Source organism: Anser cygnoides, chromosome 14 (assembly GCF_040182565.1).
Source record: "Anser cygnoides isolate HZ-2024a breed goose chromosome 14, Taihu_goose_T2T_genome, whole genome shotgun sequence".
In the NCBI taxonomy this organism is placed as follows: Eukaryota; Metazoa; Chordata; class Aves; order Anseriformes; family Anatidae; genus Anser; species Anser cygnoides.
Window position 1 is genome coordinate 5,910,432 of NC_089886.1, and position 25,270 is coordinate 5,935,701.

A 25,270-nucleotide genomic window follows, 5' to 3' on the forward strand; every position below is an offset into this window, starting at 1 on the left:
TTGCAGGTTTGCTTTTTCCTTGATGTGTGTGGGCTTAATTGCTGGCCTTTGAAGTCTGGATCTTCCCAAGCCTGTCGGCTTACGGATGGGCTGAGCAGGACACCGAAGCAAACCCCATATACCATCAGGGCCAGCTTCCCCTTGCAAACCCTGCCAGCCCCCTGGCCAGGCTGCTGCAGCCTGGCACACCGCGCTGGGCTTCTTTGGGGGCCTGCAAGCCATGCAGCTGGACTGGGGGGCACCACGCCAAGCGGAAAAGACCTGCTCCTCCGTCTCCGTGTCCCTGGAGTTTGCATCCAGATGTTTGCTACTTAGCTGTGAATGGAAATCAATGCAGAGCCCTCAAACCACGCAGCTGCCCCGGGGCTGGCAGTGCCTGTTCTCCACAGCATGACCCATCCTCAAGCTGATCTCCGGCTGCTGAGTGCAGGAGAAGCTGATGAACGTGGCAAATGGGGAAAAAAACAAAACTGTTTTGCAATTAGATGATTATCTTGGCCCTGGAAAACCTGGATTCAATCCTCCATCTGCTCCAGGCTCCCTGAGAGCCCATCACGCAGCCTCTTTGCACCTCCATCCCTACCCTCTAGAGAGGGTAGGGCATCAGGAACTGAGCTGCTTTAGCTTGGGAAAAAAAAAAAGAAAAAAAATCAAGCAAAAAAGAAGGAATCCTTGCAGCTCCTGATGAAAGATAACATGGAACAAAGAAAATAGATTTATCCCAGAGCCAATGTGACATGAAAAAGCTACATTAAATGAAGACGGGTCCAGAAAGGAGGAAACGCAAGCAAAGGGCAGGAGGAATTTTAACTTCCTGATCATCAAAGCTGGGTTTTCAAGCATCAAGTATAATCTAAAAATAATAATAATAATAAAAAAAAAAGCAAAGGGAAGAGCGGTCACGGGCATGAGAGAGCCCTGTTGCCTGGGGAGCTCGAGCGCACGGGCCCCTCTCCACGTGCAGCTCCTCACATGCACGCCCGCACGTGCGCAGCTGCACGACCCCTCTGCCGCGGTGGGCACGAGGGGAGGCAGGAAGATCACAGGCACATGCTTCAAAGGAGAATTAGTCATCAGAGGTAGCGGCAGAGGAAGGAAACCTCAGGTACGAGGTCAGACGTGTGCAAGCAGGGAAGGCTGCTGGAACGGCTCTGAGCTCTCGCTGCAGATCTAAAAGCCCTCCTGGCATCCACGTGAGCAGGACGGGAGGTGCTGGTCCCTGGGGTGAATGCTTCTACAGCCACGTAGGAGATAAGACATTTCAGCCTGCCTGAAAAACACTGCACAATGGGCTTTCTGCCATCCTTGAAAGCAGCTGGAGCTGGCCAAACCCAGAGTCTTCCCCGATGTGGGTAATAAAAATACTACTCTGCTCTCCGCAGGGTCCCCAAGAGGAAAGGGCTCTGCAGGAGAGTGCGGCAAGGCTCTGCCAGCGCATGGGGTTCTGCTGGGTTGCTCCTCACCCTGGGTCAGTGACTCCACCTGCTCCCTGCCGGGCTGAGACACATGAAGATGGAGAAACTCGGGGTGCTGCGAGGACAGCCAGCCCCGTGGGGCTGCCCGCGGCGCCGAGGGCACGGTGCAAACATGCATGCTCCCAGTTTCTCTTGGCGCACGGCTTCAACCACAAGCTGGGACCCGCTGCAGCAAGAGATGATAACCATCAGCTCCAAGAGCCAAAGTGTATCGGGGCATTCGCGTCACTTGAGATTAGCTGGCTGTTCAACATCTGCACAGATTTCTCTCTCCACCTCCTCATAACACCCCTCATGCAGATATGAAACTCATTTCATTCCCTTCCAAGAATGGCTGAGTCTGAAATGTCACACTCCGTATATCATAGCAAGATTCCGACAATGAAACACCCAGCCTAAATGGCAGAATTGGACTCTGGTGCTATTTGGAGGCCAGCAAGCTAAAACACCTGCTGCTGCTTTTAAAAAAAGCAGCTTACAAGAGGGTTACCAAGTTTCATAAACACGCAGTTACTCCCTTGCTCGTACCCAGAGGCTGACTTGTTTTCCCGTTCAAAGGTGTTTCCCTTGCCGTGCAGCTCAGCGGGGAGAGCACGCAAGCAGCCACGATGGGAAGGAAGCATTTACACATGCTAATGACTTCCACCAAAGGAGCACGAGGACTAACAGGGGGGGAATTGTGCTAAAGAGCCTACGCGCCACTTCCTCGGCTGTCCCTGTTTGGTCACCGCGCCGTGCCCGGAGCTGCGGGTGAGCCTGGGGCAGCCTCACCGAATGAGGGGAAGATGCGTTGGCTTGGACGAAGGCAGGAGGAGCCATTTGGCAGGAGAGAGGAGGCAACGGGACCATTTCGGCAAAGAAACAGACCAGGGGACTGAGGACAGACGTGGGTCAGGGGACTGTAGCCTCTCCGGGTGCCATTCGGGCCATTTCAAGATGGGCATCTCACTTCAAGCTAGTACAGGTTTCCTAAATTCACATGGGGCCCTGTTTAATTTTTGCTTTCTTTTTTTTTTTTTTTTGAACCTATTATTGTATTAAGAAGTGTTTTTCTTTTGGCAAAGGTTACTGCGGGGCCAGTGCCGCGCGGAGTCTCCTGCCTTCCATCACCGCCGTAACCCCGAGCAGGAGCTTAGCCCAGCCAACGCTGCTTATCTTTGATGAAGGCAGGTTTGTATTTCCACTGTCTTATAAAAGAGAGATCCCCCTGCTCCCCCTCTGCCCCGGTACATTCTTTGAAATGCCACCCAGGCCTTGTTATTACTGGGAGGCTTGGGAGCCAGGGATTAACAGCCTCAGGCTGCATTAGGCTTTATTTGTCTAAGCAGCGAGGGGTGAGAAGGGGCCATAAATATTGTGAAATGCTGAGTGTTGCGGAGCAGCAAGGTTGGGCATTGTGCCTTGAGGTAGGCACAGTTCTGGAGTGACCGACAACATGGGAAAGATTCTTGCCTCCCTCCAACATAGGAGGTTCGGGGACACCAAAACCCATCCAACTGTGTTCGAGTCAGGGACACCATGCTACTCCCCATCCTTCTGGTTGTCTCCATTAGCGCTCATAGCACATGAGTGAGCAAAAGCAGCCATCAAGCGGCTCTCCCAGCTCACACGCCGGGACTTCACGGCATGGGGAGGAGAGGAAGGACAGCGTATGCCCCAATTTATCCCAAATGTGGAGTCCTCAGGCACACCACCTTAGCTCAGCTGCTCTACGGAAACATTGCTGGGCGTCTCCATGTCATCCCAGCACAATGACCCCGCACCGCCCCCCCAGCAGCTCACGGATTTTCTTGGTGTGAACGCGTACACCTCCTGCGGGAACATCCCACACCGCAGCCGGCCCCCCGCCCTGGGGACGCGCCGTTAAGCTTCTGCCCTTTGCTTCCCAAGGGCCGAGCGCTGCAGCGCCGTGACGGGATGATGGCCACTTAGACCAAATTACGCCTCACTGGGGACTGCTGGGGCCGGGCCAACCCACAGCGAGAGTGATGGATTTCTGTGGGCGCTCACTGCCGTCACCCCTGCTGGATGCCATTCTGCTCGCTGCCCTCACTCTGAGCTGGCAGCTCCCAAATCCAAGTATAAACCGCAATTCGTGCCCAAACTTCCTGCCTCGGTAAATACCAAGATTTACTGTTGTTGTCCAAAGAAACTATTGACTTTACCCTTACTTTTGTTTCTCTTTCTCTATATATATTTAGGTCACTACATCTAACATCCATCTCAGTAGATGTCAGTAGTTCAGAAACACGGAAAACAAGTCACAAGCGGGGAGCTGAGCCCCAGAGCCAGCCCTTGCGGTCAGCACACGGACACGCACACATTAATTACCCCAGCCGATGAGGGACCCACACACCTTTCCCATATGGGGAAACCCCTGGAGGGTTTTCCAGGCCCCGCTAAGCAGCCCTGTGCTTTTTATAGCCGTTTGTGGGGGGGACACACGAGAGCAGCAAGTCTTTAAAGCCCTGCTGATGCACAAAGAGCCCACGCATGCCTAACTCAGAAATCCAAGAGAGGACCCTAAAACCCTCCGTGGGTCTGGAGGACGTGCACGCTGACCTTAATGCACGTGTCCAAGCCCCATGGGCTCTGCCCATCCTGCCAGCAGCCGAAATGGCTGACCAGCCAGGGGGACTGGTGCTTTGCACCCCCAGCAAGGACAGGGACAGTGAGCCAGGCAGGAGGCCCAGCTGCCATCGGCCCTAGCACCAGCCCCGCAAGAAAGCCATCGTGAGCTTGCAAATTCTTTATAAGCTTCCCACGTGACACAATTACCCAGGGGCCAGATCCTGAAGCCCTTTTTCTCTCTTTACTCAGACCAGTCTCCACTGAAATCATCACTGAGGCACGGGCCTAATTGAAACTGAAGGACTTCAGGATTTGGCCCAGTAATAAAAACTTCCTTCCTTTGTCTACCGCTCACTCTGCACAATCCCACCGCCTCCTGGCCTCGTCTCCCAAGACGGGGGCCATTGGTTATTTTGGTTCAGGAGGCTCTTTCGCTTCACCCCCTGCCGGAGTCTGCCCATCTCTGGCACAGAGGAGCCAGACCGTGGCGCGAGAGGGGCACGGATGGTGCCGTCCCCGGGCACCTCCGCGGGGGCAAACCCTTTGCCACCGCCATGAGGATGGAGCGGACCAAAAAAAAAAAGCCTCTCTCATTTCACTGACTGCAGGGCAAGGGGATTAGACTGTGTGTTAAACTTTGAAGTGGCTGCGGCCGGGCGAGGTGACGCCTGTGCCAGGAAGGTGCAGCGGGAAGTGAGCTCACTTCGCCTTGCCGGGGACCGCGCATCACGCTAGGAAGTGACGCCACGAGAAGCGTGCGTAGTTTTAAACAAATAACTCACACTATGAGTTATGCTGCTTTTTCTGCCCCAGAATAGCCAGGGAGGATGCCAGGCCCTGTTATATCCCATGGGGACGGAGCTGTGCCCTGGTTTTGGGGCAGGAGGCTGGGGCTCCCGCTGCTTCCTCGCAGCCAGCGGGTCTGCGCACACCCCTGGCACTGCTGCAGGTGGCCAGTACAGCAACACACCCAGCCTGGGAGAGCAGCTCCCTGCACACCCATCTCCCTGCCATTTGACCACAGGAAGACAACACAAAAGGAGTTTGAGCTTAGCTGAAGAGAGAAGCATTCGGTGCCGAGGTACCAGCATAGCTTGATGACCAGATCCTTGATCCTACAACTTGCAGATGCTCAGGTAGGTGACATGGTCAGGTAGGGGTTGCTCAGAGGGCACAGAAATGACTCCTGCGAGGTCCAGCTGAGGTCCACAGTCTTGCAGGAAGATTTTTAATATTGCTCAGCTAAACCCGAAGTGGTCAGACGTGCACCTTGGAGCACGCGGCTCTCACCGCCCCAGGGAACACGAAACTCCCTGAGCAGCAGAGGGCTGCTCCCAGGGCTGCAGGGCCATGGTGGGCTCTTTGCATGGGTCCACGTGAGCCCCATGCCACCCTGCCCAGCCTGCTCACCATGCCTGGTGTCCCAGCACACAGCACAGCATCGCCGATCTGTGCACTGCACAGAGTCAAACCTGGAGTCCGGCGTCCAGTCCAGGGGTAAGGGCTGCTTTGCTTAGGGCTTGCTCTTTAAAAAATAGTCTCTCTGTACATTCTGCCCTTTTAAAATACATTAATTGCCATGGAAACAATGCTCTTATTGGTATGGGAGCAGCCTGGTGGCCTCCACAGATGCGAGATAAAAATCAATGGATACATTGAAATACAGGCTGCATTTCGGGACCTTTTGTGGTTTTGGGGCTGGTCACCATGGGCACATATATGAAAATGGCTCAGACACTAGCGAGATGCCATCTTTTATGGAGAGAAAGCAGGGGACAGTACACCAGGCAGTAACATCTTTGCAATGTTTATCTGCTCAGCTGGAGCATCCTCGTGGGGAAGCCGGTCCCAGTATCAATGCGTGTGCTCGGCCACGGCTCCTGGCGCTGCTCGAACCCAGCTCCTGGTGACGCCCCCCAGCCCTGGCTGCCATTCACATCCTCATTGCCTGCAAGCAGAAAACCGTGCCTGGCCTCGGCCCCTGGGTTCATTCCATGCCTCCGCTCTCCCCATCCACCAGCTCAAACCCATCACCAAAAATAAGGAAAAAAAGCATATATAATATATATTCGCCTCTGCTTCTTGGTCTTGAGAGTCTTTTGAACAGCACCGGGGGGGTCTGCACACACAGCAGCCCAAAGGGAAGGGCTTCAAGTGCCCTGCCCTCCCTACCCACAGCCAACCCCCAAACCGGGGTGCAAAGGGCAGCCCCGGCTGCCCAGCTCTGCCCGCCCGGCGAGGCCAAGCGCTGCCCCGCTCCCTGCCGTGCCGCCCATCATAAAGAGGTCCCTGAGCTGTTATCAGGCAGTGACAGTTTCCGCCATCGGATTCCTCCTGTCCGTCAGGAAAGCTAAATAAGGAACATCGTTCAGGCGGCTGCAGGAAGAGGGGAAATGCAGGGACATCCGGCCCAGCTGCCAATTTTTCCTTTCCCATGAACCACCGCTGACCTCAGCCAGGGAGAACCTGGACACCGAGCCTGGCACCGGCACCGCTCATCTTGGCTTAACCCTACCCCACGGAGCTGCCCCAGGCGTGCCCGTGTGTGCAGCCGTGGGGGGACAAGGCAGGCGCTGTCACCGTCACCAGCACCGCGCACAGATGTCGTCTGGTTCCTACCCAGCCATGGCCAGGAGGAGGCTCAACCCCTATGCATCAGAGGTGGCCACTCCGATGGGTCTCAAGAGCATCCCTGAGCTGCTTTGGTTCCTTACACGCGCCTGCTCACTTCCCTCCGTGTGCACTGAGGGTGGCTGCAGGGTTGAGCTTATTCCCTTGCCCAGCCCTCTGCCACCAGACTGTGGTTTCAGTGGTTTTCCAGGCTCTGCGGAGAGCTTTAAGCAGCCCTGGGCTGGCTGCAGGCAGGTAAAAACCTCATCTGTCCCCTTCATCTCTGCTCACGCCAGGGCTCTGCCCATCAGCACCTGAGGACGAAGACCAGGAGGGTCTGCAGCCCTTTTTCTTGGGGATACCTCTGGGGTCCTTGCTGCCTTTCCCTACACAGAAAGTTTTTTTTGTTTGTTTTGTTTTTGTTATTTTGTTATTTTGTGCTCAGCCAGAGAAACACTTGCTTGAAATATCTCACTGCCTTTCCCCACCACCCTGTCCCGTACGTCCGGAGTCTTTTCATGACCCCCTAAGCCGATCCTCCCTCATTAGCGCATGACGTCCGTCCCACGGCACCTCCAGGCTTGGCCCGCGAAGGCAGCGCTGGAGATGCTCGCCGCGGGGAGGCGGGGGCAGAAACGCAGCAAGAAAAACAATTAGCACGTGGGAGAAGTTGTAAGGTGAAATACAAGTCACTGGCTGAAACCTGTTTCTGCTACCTCAGCATGGAAACAGCTCCAGGAGAGACTCCCTGGTTAATATTCTCAGCTTATAAAACTCGGTGGGAGTTTCGCCACCGGCTGCCGCGGGGCCAGGTTTTCACCCTCCCTGTGCTGAACTCGCACCTCGAGCCCAAGATCTCTGCCCGCGGCTGCTCCAAAAACAAGTGGCTGAGCCGGGCTGCGGGGCCCTCGCCTCCTCGCCGACTTGACCGCGGGCCATCTCCGCTTCCACTATTTCACGTTAACAATGAGGCACCGCAGATGGGCAATAATACTTTGTGCCGAAAACATCAGAACTGTTTTGACCGGAGTGAAAGAGCCCCCCTGGGATCCGGAGAACCCTCCCTTGTAACAACGTGAAAGGAGAAACAAAGGTCTGGGGTAGCCAGAGGCAATAAAACCCTGGAATTAATTTAACCAGGCACTAGATGCCAGTGCAGCTGCAGCGGGATTTCTTTTGCTAACGAAGGGCTAAAGATAAGCCCAGCCCTGGCACAGGGCAAGGCTCAGCCCTGGCCCCATGCCAGGTCGTGGGTTTCTCCGTGGGACCCTCCTGGGGCTGCGTGCCCAGCTCCCCCCGGGTGGGGAGATGCAGGAGCTCGAGGCGAGACGCACCCCAGGTGCCTCTGTCCCACACGGTGCCATGCTCCTCATCCTCCCACCGCAGTGACCCACCAGGAGCTGCCTTCTCCTGACGAGCAGTGATTTTTGCAGCCCTCCATGCTGCGCCCAGCCCGTCCTGCCCAGCGGAAGAGCCCTGTGGTGTTTAGTCATTCCCCACACGGAAACCTCAACTGCTCTCCTCCACTCATGGGCAGCGGGATCCGGCCATTGCAGGGCTCTCTGCTTCTCCCTGATCCTGCAGGGCCCCCTGGGATCCCCATCGCCATGGGCTTGTTGCAGCTGTGGTTGGTATAAATACCCAGCTGCCCCAAAACTGGGGGCCCCCACCTTGCTCCCATTGCTTGTTTCAGCCCAGCATCCCGAATGCACAGATGGAGGTGACGTTCATTTGGAAACGCCTCCTTAGGGTGAATCCTGACGGGCTCACACTGCTCCCCAAAGCCACCGAGACCCTGGCACCCATCAAAATGTCCAATTCTTCAGCAGCCGTTCTGCAAAGCGACGCCCCAAGCACCATAGATGCCTCTCACGGCACTGGAGAAGCAGCTGCCAGGCCACGGCCCCCTCCTGCCGCCGTTCCCGTGGGATCCCGCTCTCCCTTTCCCTCCCCAGGAACTGCCCCGGGATGCCGGGAACAGCCTGTTCCCTCCCGGCCGGGAGCACCTGCCCTTCCCACGCCTGCTCTGGAAAATGCTGCGTGCTGCGTGGCTGCGGGACGGAGATCTCGCGTGGAGCCGAGCGCACGGGCGAGGGGCAGCACAGCTGGGTGGGCCACGCTGTAGGAAGCCCCCTCCCACCTCGCCCACGCTGGCCGGGGGACATCGTGCTGCTGGGGGTGCGTAACCCCGGCCAGACGTCAAATCGAGCTCAGCAACAAACATCCTCGTGGCTGTTTGTGCAGGCAGCGAGCCGCGGGCTCGCGTGCCCAAGCCAAATCCCAGGGCAGCGATAGCAGCCCATTTATCCAAAATTACCCTTAAGCGAGCAGCGGGGCGCGAGGGCCGTGGCTGCCCCCTCCCCAAGCCCCACGGGCTGCAGCACCCTCATCGCCCACCTCCCCCTGCGAGGCCCTGGCTCTGCTTCAGCACCACCAAGTGACCGGATTAAAGCAGCGCGGGGCTCGTTGCGCACGCTTGGGCTTTTGCGCGAAAGGGTGTTGCTGGAACGGCCCGTGTTTATTGCTCGCAATAAAGCAACCGCTTCGGATCCCAGCTGCGAACGCAAGTGTTGCTGCTGGCACGGCCAGGCGGGGCTGCCGGCGCACCCGGCCGGGGAGGTCTGCGTGCTGGCGGAGGAGGGCAGGCAGCAGCCACCAGCGCGGTCGGCTCGGGTCCTACACAAGCAGGGCCCCTTCCCTCACACCTAGAGGATACGGTGCTCCACGCAGGGAGCTGGAGCCTGCGGCGGGGTTATTTGGTTGTGGGGTCGCCAGCGCTCCTCTGCACCCACAGCATCGTGGTTGGAGCGCCGGGAATGCACCCCTGGGATGCTCCCCCCATCACGCTGTCTGCAAAGGGCAGTGCCCTGGCTCTGCTCCATCCCAGGGGCACCATGGAGCTGGGGTGAAGTAAGAGCCCGTCGCCTCCCAGCAACGGCCAGCTTAACAGGGTGATGGGGTGCGGGAACACGCAGGATGCACAAAGCAGAGCCAGAACAGACCCTTCATGGCCCCCAGACAAACTATTTCATCCTCCCCAGGAGGAACAATCTCACACTCTTGTCCCTGTTTGTAAGGGGGGGGGTAAATATTTGCACCCAGTCAGGAGGACGTGGGTATACGCGCTGAAAATTGGTCTCAGGTAAAGCTGAAAAAAAGGCAGAGAAAGGGGGCTTCGGTCCCCCTTTGAGCTCCACGTTGCCCTTCACTGCTGCACTAATCAGGCAGTGCTGGAGAGCTTCAAAGCCCCGCACAGCCCCACGCTGATGAAACCCGCACCTCCCACAGCCACACGCTGTCCAGAGCCTCCCAGGCACTGCTCCCTGCACCTCTGGGAGATGAAAGGACCCGAGACAGCCACACGCTGCTTTACAAATTGCTAACAGGAGAGCTCCGAACAGCTGCAGCTCCCGCCGCGATGCCACCAGCAGTGAGCCCCTGCCTGCTCTGCCCCCGGGAGCTCCCCGAGCTCCTGCAGCCCACCGTGGCACGAGAACCAGCTGCGGGGTTCTGGGCAGAGCGGGATAACGGTCCCAATTTCAGCCATGCTGCCCGTACCACCCCTCTGCACCACTGCGGCCAGACCTGCAGCCCACCCGCGAGCTCGTCTCGACGACAGCAGCAAACGCCGCTGGTGACAGTGAGTCACTGAGCTGAGGGGAGAGAAAATTCCATTTATACTCCCCAAATCGATTTTTCCAGGTTCTTCCTGCATGGCTAACTTTCTCCTCCTGTAAGTTCTTTACCAGCACGAGCCCACCCGGCTCAGCCCTGCCCCACAGCCCCCGCTCCCCAAAAGGGCTCCGCAGCCCCGTCTGTGCCGCGGTCCAGCAGCCACCTGAGCCACGCACAGCCCGGGGATTCAGCTCGCTGCCCACCAGCCTTTTCCCCCAGCCCTGTGGAAAGCGTTTCACCAGCCACCTGCCCTGGGGGGCTTCCCAGGGGGAGCAGAGCCACCAGCGAGCTGCTGGGGGGGGGGGGGGGGCAACGGGGAGACCGGAGGGCGCGCACGGACCACCGCCTCCCGGTGCCTTCCTCCCCAGCGCGCTGCCCGGTGCTCCCCAGCGATGCCTCTGCGTAAGAAAAAGAAATAAACCGGGCAGGGAGCCGGCCTCCGGTGGTTCCCCACACGGACAAATCTCTGCTGTGAGAGTCCCACGCGGTTCCTCCCCGCGGGGCCGCTGCGGGGAGGTGGCGGTGTCCCCCCGTCCCCTCCGTCGGGGCCACCGGGCGGGCACCGGGCGCGTCCCGTCGGGGCTGGCGGCCACCGGGGACGGACGCGGCGGGGATCGAAGACCCCGAGGAGGGCAGCGCCGCTCCCTGCCGGCTCCGGGGGACACCCTGGGGGGACAACCCCGGTGCCCGTCCCGTCGGGGCAGCCCCGTCCCCGGGTCCCCGGCTCCTCCGCAGGTGCCGGGCGGGCAGCCCGCATCCCCCCCGTCCGGTGCACGGAGCCCTCGCAGCTCCCGCAGCGCTGCTCACCTGCCTCCGAGACAATGCCGAGCCAGAGCCAGAGGGGCAGCGTGCAAACTCTCTTCATCTCCGGGGCTGCGGGCGGGCAGGCGGTGCGGTGCGGAGCGGAGCGGTGCGGAGCGCCCCGCGCCCGAGCTCTGCTCCCGCCGCGCCCCAGCTGCGGCGACGCGCGGCGGCGGGCGGGGAGGGAGCACCGGGGCCGTTTCCTTTTCCTCCGCCCGCCCGGGCCGCCCGCCGCCCTCCGCCGAGCCCGCGGGGCGCCGGGCGGGCGGCGGGGCGGAGCGGAGCGGGGCGGGGCGGGAGGCGGCGTGGGGGGGGGCGCACCTGCGGCTCCGGGCACCGGCGGGGCCGTGGGAGGGAGTGCGGGGTCTGCGGGGGTGAGAGCATCCCCCCTGTGTGCATACACACCTGTGAGCATCCCCGTGTGTATCCACACCTGTGAGCATCCCCCGTGTGCACCCACACTTGTGAGCATTTCCCCGTGTGCACCCACACCTGTGAGCATCCCCGTGTGCATCCACCCTGTGAGCATCCCCCCTGTGCACCCACACCTGTGAGCATCCCCGTGTGTATCCACACCTGCGTGCACCCCCATGTGCACCCACACCTGTGAGCATCCCCCCTGTGCATCCACACCTCCATGGGTGCGTGCATCCCACCCACCCCTGCATGCGGACATCCCCCCGCTGCCCTCTTCCATGTGCGCACCTGGGCGTGCAGCCCAAGCTCTCAGACCCGGGGGAAGGCACACAAATGCCCTCTCCCATCAGCAAGCACATGCCACGTGTGTCTCATCTTCACGCCTGCCTGCACGCTCCCCAAAAGCCCACGCCTGTGTGCGCGCACCCAGGCACGCAGTCCTGCACACCCTGGGGGGCACCCAAAGATGTCCATGTGCTTTCTCACACCTGTGTGCACGCTTGCACCCCTGCTCATGTGGGACAGCGCTAGGGACCCCCACTCGTGCCATCCACCCACACACACTGTTACCAGCCTCAGGCGGTGCTCCCAGCACCGCTACATGCCGCACACCCCACTGTCAGGGCACACCACACCCATACACACAACCCCACGACTGGTCATCCACCCAAATCCACGCATCCCCAGAGACTCCTCTTTCCTCTCCTTTTCCCTTTCCAACCCATCTTTCACACCCCGGGACGCGCTCATCTCCCCGCGAGAGGACGGCGGCAGCGGCGGGATGCCAGCTGGGCCTGGAGGCGCTGGGCGCCGCGGTGCTGGCAGCGGGACGGCGCGGCTCCCCGTGTGCCAGCGGCGCTGCCCCCGCGTCGCCAGCAGCTCCGGCTGGCTGTGAACCGGCTGCGAACGCCCTGCGGTCGGGAGTGATGGCAGAGCTCCGGGAGTGTGCCGGCACGGAGGGCACAGCCCCGGCACGGAGGGCACAGCCCCAGCACGGTGGGCACAGCCCTGGCCGCCTGCCCACGCGCCCACCGAGCGCTGAGTAGATAAATAAACACGGCCCCACACTGCGCCCCGGAGGGTTATTGATTATGCACGCTTGTAGACACGCACACAAAAAAAGGGAGGCTGAATGAGAACCATGTGCTCGTGGCTTCTAAAAGGCAGGAAAACTTGTTGTGCGCTCAACTGCTCTTGCTGCCAAACCTGTGGAAGGGATCACCCTGTCCCTCTCCTGGCGCTGTCAGAGGGAATCCAAGCCACAGTGGTTATTATACCCAGCTCCCCCCGGCCCAATTAATGAGTTTTTAACCCTGAAGTTGCTCTTCAGCACACTCATCTTGGACCACCCACCTCCTCGATCCTGAAGGAGTGGAAAGCGTCAGTGTCCCTCTATCCCAGGTGGGTGCCAAAGCCCATGAAGTTTCTAGAGAGAGATTTTTAAAGTTCCCCAGTGGAACTGGCGATGGGGCAACAGGGCAGAGCCGAGGGGCAGCACCACCGTGGGGTGAAGAGCTGAGATTGTGGGATCAGGTCGCTGAGGCTGCGAGCAGAGATGGGGCAGCACCTGCTCTGGGGACCACAGCGAGCACCTGGCAGCGGCGTGTGCCTGGGGCACGAGCAGGGAGCGGGGAGGCAGCGAGGTGTGCGTGGTGACAGAGGGATGAATCACATTGCTCCACCGCAGGGGCAAGACGCCAGATGAAACGCACAGCCCAAGGGCTGCCTGGAGAACTGCCGGGGGGTTCCTCTGCCACCCCAAAACTTATTGGATCACCCGGCTCCTCTATCCATTGCGGTCCGAACGTGGCACCATGCCACGCTGGGAGCAGCCCGTCCATGCTGCCATCTAACGGCAGGACGCGGGGGAGGGCTCACCCCCGCCGCAACGGGGAATTTTCCATCACAAACACAGGGTGACTATGGGACCGATGGGACCTTTCCATTGTTGCCGCCCTGGGAAACAAAAGGATCTTATTTTAACATCTTGCCCCCCTCCCAGCACAGGGGGACGGGGCACCCAAGGGAGCAACGGCTTCCCCAAAGCGCAGGATAAAGGACACGGACACGTCGCACGGACACGTCACAGCCCGAGACACGGCTGTGCGAAAGCCAAACCAGGGTGGCTCTGAGCACACCCAGGGACAGAATGACAAGGTGACCTGCAAGGAAAACACAGCAGGTTCCTGGGGCAGTGAGTGCTGGAGCTGAGGTGGGTGCTTCTCCCCCGCAGCACCCGGCTTGCCTGGGGCCATCCCCATCACGAGCCCCTCCTGCCCAAACCCAGGGCCAGGCCCCACGGTCACTGCCCTCACACCGAGCCTGGGGTTTCTGCTTCATTTATTAGCAAAATGCGTTTTTGAGATAGCACTGAGGGGCAGGCAGTATTTACGCACCAGGCTAAGGCTGTGCGTAGAGCAGCTCCGAGCAGAGGTCTCCCTGCACGTACGAGCACAGCGCCCATGCTCCCTGCCGGGAGAGGCTCTCCAGCCCCCGGCCTCCCTGCCAGAGCCTCTCCCCTCCTGGCAGGGCCAGGCGAGGACTTTACACCCCAAAACGGGGCTCTGGCTGGGAGCAGCACGCTGTGGTCACTGGAGGAGGGGGAGGAAGGACGTGCTTCCTCGGGAGCCCACCCAGCCCAGGCGTTGGAGAGAAGCAGGTTTTGCTGCTCGCCAGCTCTGCCGTTGGCACCGGGAAGGTGTAGGAGGTGGCAGCGATGGCACACGTCGCAGAGAGCTGCTCGCAGCCCGTGCCGCCGCAGCTGCCCGCGGGAAGGATGGGAAGGGGTGAGCAGCAGAGCCGGCTGCTTCCTCCTCCTCTTCTTCCTCCTCCTCCTCCCCGCCGGCTGCGCTCGTCTCCTGCCAGCACCGCTGTCACCGCGCCCGAGGGCCAGCTGCCACTTCGCCTGTGGTTTTGCGCAGACCAGGGACGTGCTGGGTTTCAGCAGCACATCTGCCTGAGCACCTGGGGACTCATCCTGCGTGGGCCATGCCCTGTTCTCTCCAGCTGAGCACCAAGCGCCCTCCTGCCCTGGGATGGGCATTAGGCAACCCCAAAACCTGGTACATTTCCCCCTCCGGGAGCCCGAGGCTGCCATCCCCCAGGGGCAGTGCTTCCAGCACGGGTCTCAGTTGAAGCTGTTCACCGGGCTGCAGAACGCTGGCGCTGCCGCCAGCACTGCTCACACCTGCCTTACGGAGCTGCACGAAGCTGAAAGCCTCAGCAAGGCGTCTGGGGAGCGCTCCGGGGGAGCGGCACCCACTGCTCCTAAGGCCAAGCCCCTTGTTGGGATCAGAAAACCACCCAAACCCCCCCAGCTGCTTGACTGCAGAACCCACCCTGCCTCCAGCGCCAGCCCCAGCCCAAACACCCCCTCGCCCCCACCCTGAGCCCCCCCCGGAGCTTTGTGCTCCCGGTGCCGCAGGCTGGAGCAGAGCTGCCCTGCGCCCCGGGCTGTGCCGCACCCCAGCAGGGCAGGACCCCGCAGACCCCCAGTCCCCAGCAGGCACAGCCGGAGCCTTTCTCATGGTATTTAGCGATCGCCAAAGCGCTGTGCGCCGAGCTCCCCCTGCCGCCAGCCCGCAGCCCGTCCCCAGCGCGCGGTGCCGGCGGGCGCAGAGCAGCCGGGGGCACCCCGGTAACATCGCCCCCCCCCGGCTCTGCAACCACCTCCCTCGGCCTTTGCTGCTTTTACGCACGAGAACAGAAGCAGGGAAGGGCTGGCAGCCCAAATCCCTCGTTGAGGGGGATTTTCTGGGGGCGCATCACCCCATTCCCCCCAGCGCTCGCAAGGCGCACGGGCTCACGCTGTCCGTCTCGTCGCTGCAGCAGGGGCTGAGGAGGGGGCAGTACCTCTCCGCTGAGACCTGCTGGAAGGTGAAGAGCTGGGACACATCCCTGGCATCAAAGAAGGCCACGGTGCCCTCCTGGCAGCCCAGGAAGACCCCCAGTTTTAGGGGAGCCAGGCGCACCCAGGGGGTGGCAGTGGCCCCGTACTCTGTCCTGTTCCTCAGGCTCCGCGTCCAGAAGCCATTCTGGCACAGCTTCACCTTCACCACCCGGCCCACAGTTTCGGCAGCCACCCCCAGGTCCCACCTGGGCTTGCCTCCCACCCACACCTCCCTGTAGTGCTGGCCACCGTCAGAAGTGCATGAGCCCAAGGCATTGATGCACTGCTGGAAGTGCTGGGGGCTCCTGGGGATAGGCTGGGCTTGTCTCCACTCTGTCACTGCCCTCAGGCCTCTGGAGAAAACCAGCCTGGGGTGGGCTGTCTCAGGGTCAAAGGCGAGTGGGGCCGGAGCTGTGGAGATGTCAAGGACATTGTTTGCAGGTTGTGAATTCCCTCTGCAGAGCATCCCCGGCCCCTCTGCTGCATCCCGCTGCTGCAGCGCACCCACCCCTGGCACCCACCAGGGCAGACGGGCTGCAGCACCTGCCCCCAGAAGATGCAGTGCACGGAGCCACTGTGGCTGTCCCGGTAGTGCTGCAGGTCAAAGGCTGGCACGGTCTCAACATTCGTGTTCCCCAGGGAGCACGTGCTGGGGACCAGCCCCCACCTGGCACAGCACCAGCTGTTTGCTGAGCAGTTTGCGATGCTTTTAAAACTCGAGATAAGATCTCTCTCCCACATGGTCCCAGCCAGGGACAGAGATAAGCTCCTGAAAAGGGAATCAGCTTCTTTCATGCCAGGCATGTACCTGATATCCAGGCTCTCCACCTGCAGGGAGGAGCAGAGAGAATTAGCAGTCACTGTCTGTAATTCATGCAGCTGCACAAATAAACCCCTTGTCCTGCCTCCTGCTGTCACAGAGTGGAACCAAGTCCTCAGGACCCAGCCACCCTGGGAGAAACTGTCTGGGCACTGAGGCCAAGGTGATTTCTTGGAGGTGACAGAAGGAGGAAAGCTCCCAAGACTCGTTACACCTAAGTCACTGCATCCCTTGTGGCTAAAGCCTCCGGACTCAAAGGGATCAGGCAGATAATCCAGAGGGATGGCAGCAAGAGCAACTTCCAGGTACAGCCTGATGCTCTTTGAGGACTCTCTCCATCCCAGATTTAGGTCCTAAAACACTCTGCCTCATGCCAGGGTCAGCCAAGCATGCTCCCCTCCAGCAATGATACCTCTTCCATTTTGCTGAGGGTCTGCTCTATATGCTCCATGTCCCTGCACAGCGCTGACATCCCTTCCTCCAGCCGTACCAGTGACTGCTCCTCCTCTTCGCCCAGCTCAGCTCTCTCCTCTTCCTCCAGGAGCTGATGAAGGTGAGTGAACTCTGCCTGGATCTTGAAGTCCAGCTCCCCAGATGCTTTCTGAGCAGAGGGAAAAGGCAGAAGATGAGCCTGGCAGCTAGCACACGTGAATGCGTGATACGGTTGCGCCTGTTACACTGCTTACGGAGTCCTGGAAATCAGAGTTTCAGATATACCACGATTTTTTGGAAGAACTGGACAACATCTGAGTCTGCACAGCCATGGGGAAAACCGGACTCTACCAACAGCTTGGTCACCTTAACAAAAAAATGTTTGCACTCACATGTGCTGGGGGCTCACAGCCTGCTCCTATACCACCAATAACTTGGTTATGCGCAGTACTGGAGCTCTTACTTTTCCAGAGTTTTTTTTTTTTTTTAGTCTCTAAGAGCAATCTGAGCCCTCCTTACTTCCTTGAGGAGTGCTTGCTGAAATGCACATCCCTTTCTACCGTCAGGAAAACAATCTCACCCAGAGCACACCTCCAGCTTTACCAGCCATGGCACCCCAGCCTCTTTTTGCTTTAGCAGATGCTTGTGCTGACGCACCAGATCAGACAACCATCTACCCTCAGTTTTATCTCACCTACAAACCACTTGTGCTTTCCTTAAACCCTCCCTTTCTTGGCTTTCAATACTTCTGTGTCACTCAAGAAGGAAGCTCAGTTTGTGGCTGTTCTCGCTTCAGAGATCAGTGATAAGTAGGCGGCCTGATACTATGAGCCCAGGGAGAAACACTTGGGCTCATCACATCCCCTCCGAGCTTCGTGATGAATCCAAATACAGTCCTTGTGGCAAGGCCACTGCTTTCTCCCAGCTCCCTCTGCCTTGCTGCCTGCCCTTCAGACGCACGAGAGGTTTTTACAGCTGTCAAGAACTAACCATGCTCCCAAAGAAGCAGCCTGCAGGGTGAAAGCGGGCTGCTCAGCCTGCAGCTCTGCTCCAGCACCGTGCCCAGCGCCGTGCTGCATTACCACTGTTTGGTGCCTCCCCTCAAAGCCTGCTCCGAATATTCGGTGACAGCAGGTTCTTGCATACATGGCTCGGCACGGCATGACACAGCATTGCATATCATTGCATGGTATTGCACGGCACAGACACACCACGGCCCTGCACTGCCCTGCCCCAGTGGCGTGCCGCTGCACTGCTTGCACTGCTTGCACTGCTTGCACCGCTTGCGCTGCTTGCGCTGCTCCCAGTGCGCAGCAGTGAGAGCATGGAAACGGGCACCAGGCAGGCTGTCCTGCCTCAGCTCCCGTCCCCTTCCCTGTGTTCCCTTTGCCAGGGTGTGGTGGTTTTACTCAGGTGGGTGGCCGAGCCCCACCTCAGCCCCTCTCTCACTCCCCCCCCTGCAAAGGGGAAGGGGGAGAAAATACGGCAAAAAGGGCTCAGGGGTTGGGATAAGGACGGTGAGGTCGCTCAACAATTGTCATCACGAGCAAAACAGACTCAGAGTAGGGAGATTAATAAAATTTATTACTTCTTACTAACAAGCTACAGAAGTGAGAAACAGAGGAAAGAAACCAAAAACGTCTTCCCTCCATCCACCCTCTTCCACCTCCTCCCCCCTGAGCACCGCAGGAGAACGGGGAATGGGGGCTGCGGTCAGTCCCTGACGCTTCGTCTCCGCCGCTCCCTCACGGTCACTCTCTGCCCCTGCTCCACGTGGGGTCCCTCCCGTGGGATGCCGTCCTTCCCGAACTGAGCCTGGGGGGGCTTCCCCACCCCTATGGCCCCCCGGTACCAAACCCTTGCCGCTACGCAGGGGGTTGTAGCTTTGTAGCTGCTGCCAGGCCCTGGGGTGTTGTGGCATGCAGCAAACACTGGCGGACGCATGAGAAAAATCACAAGAGCTGGTGATACTGGGCCTAAAGGCAAACAAACCCCAAAACGCCGTGCCCACATATGCTGCTGGCCACAACCTGGTTATTTGTGGGGCTCAGGACCTGCTGCGGCTGGCTGAGCCAGGTTGCCTGGCTGCACCCTCCTGCTCCTGACCCTGAGGTGGCAGTGGGACAGGGATGCTCAGCGCCCTGTGCTCCCCAGGCCCATAGGGATAGGAAGCACTTCTGGGCAGGGATAGTTTCCCACAGGCTGACTCTGTCCCTGTCACGGCTGTACAGCTTCGCCTGGTCCCCGTGGGAATGTCAATGGGATGCTGACACTGGGGATGACACAGGGATCCAGGGATGACCGAGCAACCTCTGCTTAGCCGTGGCAATGCAGCCAAAACCTTGCTTGCCACACTCAGGGAGTTTCGTGCTTCCAGCAGGCTGGATCTCACCATGTGAACGGGTTGGGGTGTGCCGGGAGCGGTGACCACAGGCACAGCAGGCACAAGCTGGTGTGCTGCAGCACGAGAGGGGCTGGCGGTGCGTGTCCTCCTCCTGCCACGTGGTCCCCGAGAAATAGCCAGCTTTGAACCGGTGGATTTTGGATGGAGGCTGAATCATCTGCTTGGCTGCATCCTTTTGAGAGGGAAATGGCTTCGTCATCCGTGTCCAGCCTCTGAACTCCTGCCTTTGTCACTGTTTCTCGGGAAGCTTTGGAGATTATGCCCGGGCGCACACACGCAGCCCAGCGGACCGGGCACCCAGCCCTGCACACGCAGCCCATGGTGAGCCGGGGTGCCGCTCCCTGACCTGCTACAGCTTGCAGCGACACGCTCCATTATTTATACGTCTCCGCACAGTGGTAAAAGCATCAATAATTGCCTTTGGGCTGCGATCTGGAACGTGCTGTGCTAGGTTCCCCCAGCAGCGCCAGGAGATGTCCCCATGCCTGCGGTGCTGGCAGGGCGCAGTCCTGCCTATGGGGCTGCTTCCAGAGCCCAGGAAGGGCACAGCCCCCAGCCCACGTCTCTGCACCCCAAGGCAGCTGCAGGCCCCCCTGTACCCAGATAACTTAAGCTTTACCCTTATCCAGCAGAATTTGGGATAGCTCAGCTGATGTGCAGCAGGAGTAGGTCTGAGCTGCAAACGCAGGCTTTGGAGCCAAAGGAGGAGCGGCGCCTTATTCCTTAATCCATCAAGCCCAGAAGAAGGCTGTGATACAGGTGGGGATGTCCTCTTCACGGCCGTTTATCTTCCTGGGCCATCAGCTCCGGGATCTGAAGCTAACAGCGAGCGGCAGTCGTTTCCCAGTGAGCACGGCTCCCATCTGCCAATTGAAAACACACGCCCGAGCGTCCCCCGGTCTCGAATTCTTGTTTAAGTGCTCCTGGCATCTCCCTCCTGTCAGCACTCACTTCACTTGGCAGCGAGACGTTTTTATTTCTTTTTTTAGCGCGCTCCTCTCGGGAGGCTCCGTGCTCTGGGCTGGCACCTGAGAGCGCTGTTTGGAGAGCCCGGTAACGCACTGAGGAGATGAAGGATGTCATGAACTGGGACGGGGCTGGCAGAAAGCTCCTGGGCTGGGTCCAAAACCCTTCGCAGTCTCCTCTCTGTGCAATGAACCTGCTTTTGTGACGCTCAGCCCCACAGGGACCAGTGTCAGCAGCACTGCCTGGCCTCAGGGATGGAAGGAGGTGAAGGGCTGAGATGGATTTGGATTTTACGTTTGGCTTTCCCCGTTTGTCCCAAAGCAAAGTGCAGACAAACCCTGAGCGCTTGCACTCCTCTGCATCCCCTGCAGCCTCCGGCCCCTTCCCTGGGGGTCCTCCAGCCCCCAGCCTTGGGTGAGCTCTTGGCCGTGGTGGGGCTGTAGGGAATGGGGAGCGCCTGGTAGCTCCCAGCTCGGCCGCCTGCTTGAAAGCCCGGAGGTGGGAGTTTGTTTTAAATACAGCCAAGAAGGCGATCAGTCCTTCTCCTGGTGCCTGGCAGTCCTCAATGATCCTTATTTCCACTTTTCAGACACTGAGCTACATTAAATCCAGTCTCCTCTGTGTGCTCCCCCGGGGATTATCTCTTTGTGGCGAGGATGGGGACGCTTTGCCCAACCTGGAGCCCGTGCTTCCCGACTGATGGAGCTGCTGGCCTGGGAGAAATCACCAACCTGTGACATCCCCAGGTGGCTGCTGCCAGCCCTGTCCTGTGCTTCTGGGGCCAGGAGGGAGGAAGACATGGGAGCAGAAAGGAAAAAGTGAAGAAGAAGAGATGAGGTGAACCGAGGTAATGGCCGCGTCACCTTTAACAGATCTTATGCGTCCCTCCATGACCTCGGCCGTGGGGACACGATTTAAAGGGCTTGGTTAGAGAAGCAAGCAGGAAATGAAGCAATGCTCCGTGATAAGATATCTTTGGATAAATAGCTGGAGGAGACCAAGGGGGAGGCCATTATTTGCCAATATTTTCTCTTCCCAGGCCCAAATGACACCAAGCCCAGAGCCTCGTGCTCTGGAGACGTTTGACTGGCCCCAAGCACCACTGAACTGGCCGCCGTGGTCCAGGTGAGCTCCAGATGGAGATGGTGAGAGGTGTTGAACAGGCTCAAACCATCCCTACCATGCCAAGAAAAGAACATCAGTGTCATTTTTCTCCTTCCTGTGACCAGGAGCTCATGGAGGAGGGTTGGGGTCAGCATGGACCAGTCCATCCCATACTTCGTAGAGGGACTTTGCACCATGGGACCGGGGCTCCTCTGAGCCTTTGAGCTCTGGGGAGGGCTGAACACAGCCCGCTGGTGATGGCATGTAGGAAACAGGTCTGGAGCAGCCACAGGAGGATGAACGCTGCTTAATGATGTTTTTTTTTTTTTCGAGGAATGCTCAAATAGCTCAGTTCCTAGGGGCTGCTGAACTTCATAGCCCGGCCTCTCTCCCCAGGACTCCTTGTGTAAACCACCCCGAGCTGGCCTGCCAGGCGCCCCGACAGGCCGAGACGTGAGATTCCCCACGCCGCCCCTCCGGCAGCCAGGAATCCTCTCCTGCATTCCACCCGCGTCCTCCAGCTCCCCGCGCCCAGGCGCCCAAACCGGGAGATTTCTGCAAATATTAACATTTGTGGCTGCCGCTTGTTTGCCTGTTTGTTCTGAGCTGTGCACGAAGCCCCTCTGATGTTCCACACACAGCACAGGTCTTAGCCAAAACAGATTCGTCTGCTCAGCTTTCTCTGGATGGGCTATGCCTGAGATCCCCTGCCAGCCCCGTACCCGGTCCCCGGGTGAAGGATGCTCTGCGATGCTCCCCTGCTGCACCCAGATACCTGTTTCATGGTGAGGTTTCTGAGCATTCACAGACACCTTGAGCTGCCTCTGCAGCGCCCGAAGCATTTGGACACTTGGTTTTGGGGTTTCAGACCTCGGGGATGGGGGAAACGTCGTCGTGAGCTCAGCCTGCAAAATTGGCTGGACAGGCTTGGCCGCTCAAGGTGCTCGAGTCTTTTGTGGGTAATCATCCATATTCCACGGTCAGCACACAGCAGCTGAGAAATCCAGCCCTGCGGTCACATCGCATCCCTGGATTGCTTTTCCCCGGCTGGTTCCAGGCTGTTTGCTCTATTCATTGCCTGCATTAAAGGTGGCCACAGAGCCCAGTTTGCTACAGCACCCCCAGGTGTCACATAAGAAAATCTTCAAATCATTCAGTGGAGATGGAGAGAACTCATTTACCGTCATGCGGTCTTCAAAATCCAAGGGATTTTTCTGTAGAAGACCCTGCAAGAAGACCAAGATCTCTCAGTGCAGCCTTTCATACAAAGCATGAGTTTCTGGGTATAAACGATCCCTCGTGGCATTTTCCTTGGGCTTTGCTATCCCAGAAATGTGCAGCTGTGCTCCAAAACTCTCATTTTGGAGAAACGTGGGCTCATCAGCACCTGCAGCTCAGCGGCCTCAGCCCTGGGGCACCGTCTTGTGAGCCCAGGCAGGATTTAAAAGCTTCCCGTGGCACTTTGCTCCACCTTTCCCCTTCCATTTTCTTACCTCTGCCCAGTGAAAGCCAAACCAGCACTTCACAAACCCAAGGAATTCAGAGCGAGGCATCAATCCCTGCTATCTGTCTCTGTCCCCAGCAGCCCCACGGGCTGAAGCCCTTCGGGAGCTGCATCTTCTCCAGGGGAGCTGGGGCACAGCCTCACACAGGACGGCTGCCACCCCAGGGAATAACCCACCCCAACCACCGCTCCAGGGCCCCACCGCCCTTCCCCTCTCTGCTGCTGCCAGGGCTGGCTCTGCAGATGACCACACACCACTTGGGTCCTCAGACCAGGGCGTCCCTGGAGGCTGCGTGTCCTCTGCCCACAGGAATGTCACCCTGCAGGAGCACGGTTTTCCCCCCCGGGAAGCTGCGTGCCACGCGCTGCAGCGACGGGAAGTGCTGTGCAAAGCTCCATTTCCCCTGGCACCTTAAATACCTCTAATGCCTGGGGAGAAGTACGCCTCCTCTCTCTCCAGCATGAAGTGGCTTTCTGAGTGGATTTGCAAGCTCCAGACTCACCTCCCTCTCGTGTCTGGTCTGAGCTCTTCAGCGGAGGCAGAGAGGAAACACTGCTCATCGAATAATGAATTGCAGGCACGCGCTCCCCTGAGCGGCTGCTTGGAAAGCGTCCCGCGCTCCTCGTGCCAAATGTGCTGGCCAAGGAAGCTCAGCGGTATTAGCGTGTCCCAGCTAATTAGGGTTGTGAGCTGTCCTTTTCATCGCCTGGAAGAGCTGAAAGAAGGACGAACCCAGAGCTCTGCCTTTATAAGGCTTTGTGCTCCCCAGCACCGTCCCTGCACAGCGTGTGCGTGCTCCGCTCGTGCCCTGGGGACACCGCTGTTGCTCTGGGGAGGGGTTTGGTGTCAGACAGTGGCTCACGAGTCACGTTTCTGGGGGACACGGAGCCAAGAGGCCTTGTGGACGACCCCTCGGTGCTGCACCAGGCATGGACCTGTCCCTTGTGCAGCAGCATGTCGAGTGAGCAGCTCCGGGTCACAGCGATGCGGTCCCCAAAGGAGCGGGAGGGATGTGCACCAGGTAGAGAAGCAGCACTAGGTAGAGATCCTGCTCCTGCCACGCTGGTGCTGTTTGACAGCACCAAACCCACGGAAAACATGCCGTACACCGATTTTTTGCCTTCACACCTGCATCGCCTTCAGCCTTGACACTGAGGGAGAGCTCACGCTGGGGCTGCCATCAGCGCACCCGGCTCTGCCCGCTCCTGCTGTCACAGCCACGACGGCAATCGTGGTTTGCCAGCTCAGGAGTGCCAGGCTGCTGCAGATTTGTGACTTCATCGTGGCACTACGAAGTGGGAGCATCCAGCCTGGGAGGGCAAGGCCCTGACTGCAGCACACACGGCTCTCATCACTGCCGAAGTGATGTGGGTGACTCGGAAAGAAATCCCACAGGGCAGCAGGAGCATCTCGCAGCTGCCCTGCTGCACCTCCGAGCACCCAGCCCCCTGGAGCATGTAATCCCTTATTATCACCTCTTGTACATGCAGGGAGCTGAGAGACGGCTCGATTTGCCCAAAGTCAGGCAGGGAGCCTGTGACAGACCAGCAAACACACTCCCACCTAAAAACTCAGCTAGACTTCTGGTTTATCTGGACAACTGCTGGTGTACCATGTATCATATTTTTGCAATCCCGGCTCTGAAGAGCTTATCTGACTGCAATTATCCTCTTCTGCAGAAGCTGTTTTCTAGCTGGCTCAGTACACAAACAACAAGCAACATCCCTCTAATAAATTAGCCAAGCTTTGAGCGCAGTGACTTGCAGAAACAGCAGCTGAAGGAAGGCGCCCGTGGTGTGCGGAGGCACTGGGGTCTGCGTGGACATGGGGACCATCGGGTGGGAAGGGCTGGACGGGGCAGACCCTCCCAAGCATTAGGCAGCCCCATCAAACGAGCCCTGTCCCTGTCTGCTGCCAGAAGCTGAAGCATGGTCTCTTCGGTGGGACACGAGCCCTGTTAATCACTTTCTATTTGGGCTGTTCTTGCCCATCTCCCTGCCCTTGTCCTGGAGACCCCTCAATGTCCCTGTCCCCTCCTGCCCTGGAGCAGGCAGGGCTGTGACAGTCCCGGGCCAGCCCAGTGCTCCCGCTGCCTCTCTGGTGCCTGTCATCCCAGTATCAGATCATTCAGGTATTTCAGCACAACCTTGTTCCTGGTGCTGCCTCTGCTCCTCCACTAATTCCACAAATGTTCACATGGGGACAAAAAGCGGTTACGAAATGAGAACCTGCTTTTAAATTCAGAGACGGTGCAGACAGCTTTCTATCATCCCTCCCACCTCTGAGCTGCTTTGTGGCTGATTTAGCTCCCCAAAGCATCACAGGCTCCCAAATCCACTGCATCCGTGAACTCCAGGGCTCAAATGGAAAAGTGGATTTCGTGTTACCACAACATGCTGACGCTTCTGAGGCTCTTCTGCAAAATACAGGCTTGACACCACAGGAAGGAGCAGGGGAAATATTTTGGTTACATGCAGGTGGAATTAAACAGATGTTTGAAGAATGAAAAGCTGCTTCTGTAAGTATGTCAGTGTTGCTGCTCCAGATGAAGCAGGATGAACTGGAGCATCTGGAAGCCTTGGTAACAGATTTCTTAGCGAT

At 58.8% G+C, this 25,270-nt stretch overlaps 2 protein-coding genes across 4 annotated transcripts in view; both read right to left on the bottom strand.

Annotated features, from left to right (window-relative positions):
* FLT4 (fms related receptor tyrosine kinase 4) overlaps positions 1–11,375 on the bottom strand; it is a 56,915-nt gene extending 45,540 nt beyond the window's left edge. Inside the window, exon 1 of one of the 3 annotated variants that reach the window (XM_048057245.2) lies at positions 11,139–11,374. In XM_048057245.2, coding sequence (XP_047913202.2) covers positions 11,139–11,196 — 58 coding nt within the window. In that variant the 5' untranslated portion in view covers positions 11,197–11,374. Of the gene's footprint in view, positions 1–11,138 lie in introns of all 3 variants that reach the window. The other 2 variants (XM_048057244.2, XM_048057246.2) reach the window with 2 other exon arrangements.
* A 3,938-nt stretch (positions 11,376–15,313) lies between these two features.
* Positions 15,314–17,300, bottom strand: LOC106032676 (zinc-binding protein A33-like). Its single transcript, XM_066977257.1, has 5 exons — positions 17,271–17,300; positions 16,658–16,859; positions 16,234–16,268; positions 15,960–16,068; positions 15,314–15,849 (listed from the first exon to the last, which is right to left on the bottom strand). The coding sequence occupies exons 1-5, from the start codon at positions 17,298–17,300 to the stop codon at positions 15,314–15,316; spliced, it is 912 nt and encodes a 303-aa protein (XP_066833358.1).
* Positions 17,301–25,270: the final 7,970 nt, after the last annotated feature.

What these genes read in the sequence shown, in the direction of transcription:
- LOC106032676 (XM_066977257.1), bottom strand. Translation starts at nt 17,300, where the DNA reads ATGGCTGGTAAAGCTGGAGGTGTGCTCTGG. An exon ending in AAGCTGGAGGTGTGCTCTGG is followed by an intron (nt 16,860 to 17,270) that starts GTGAGATTGTTT and finishes CCCTCTGCTCAG; the next exon opens with AAAGCATCTGGGGAGCTGGA. An exon ending in GCTGCAGCCCGTCTGCCCTG is followed by an intron (nt 15,850 to 15,959) that starts GTGGGTGCCAGG and finishes ACATCTCCACAG; the next exon opens with CTCCGGCCCCACTCGCCTTT.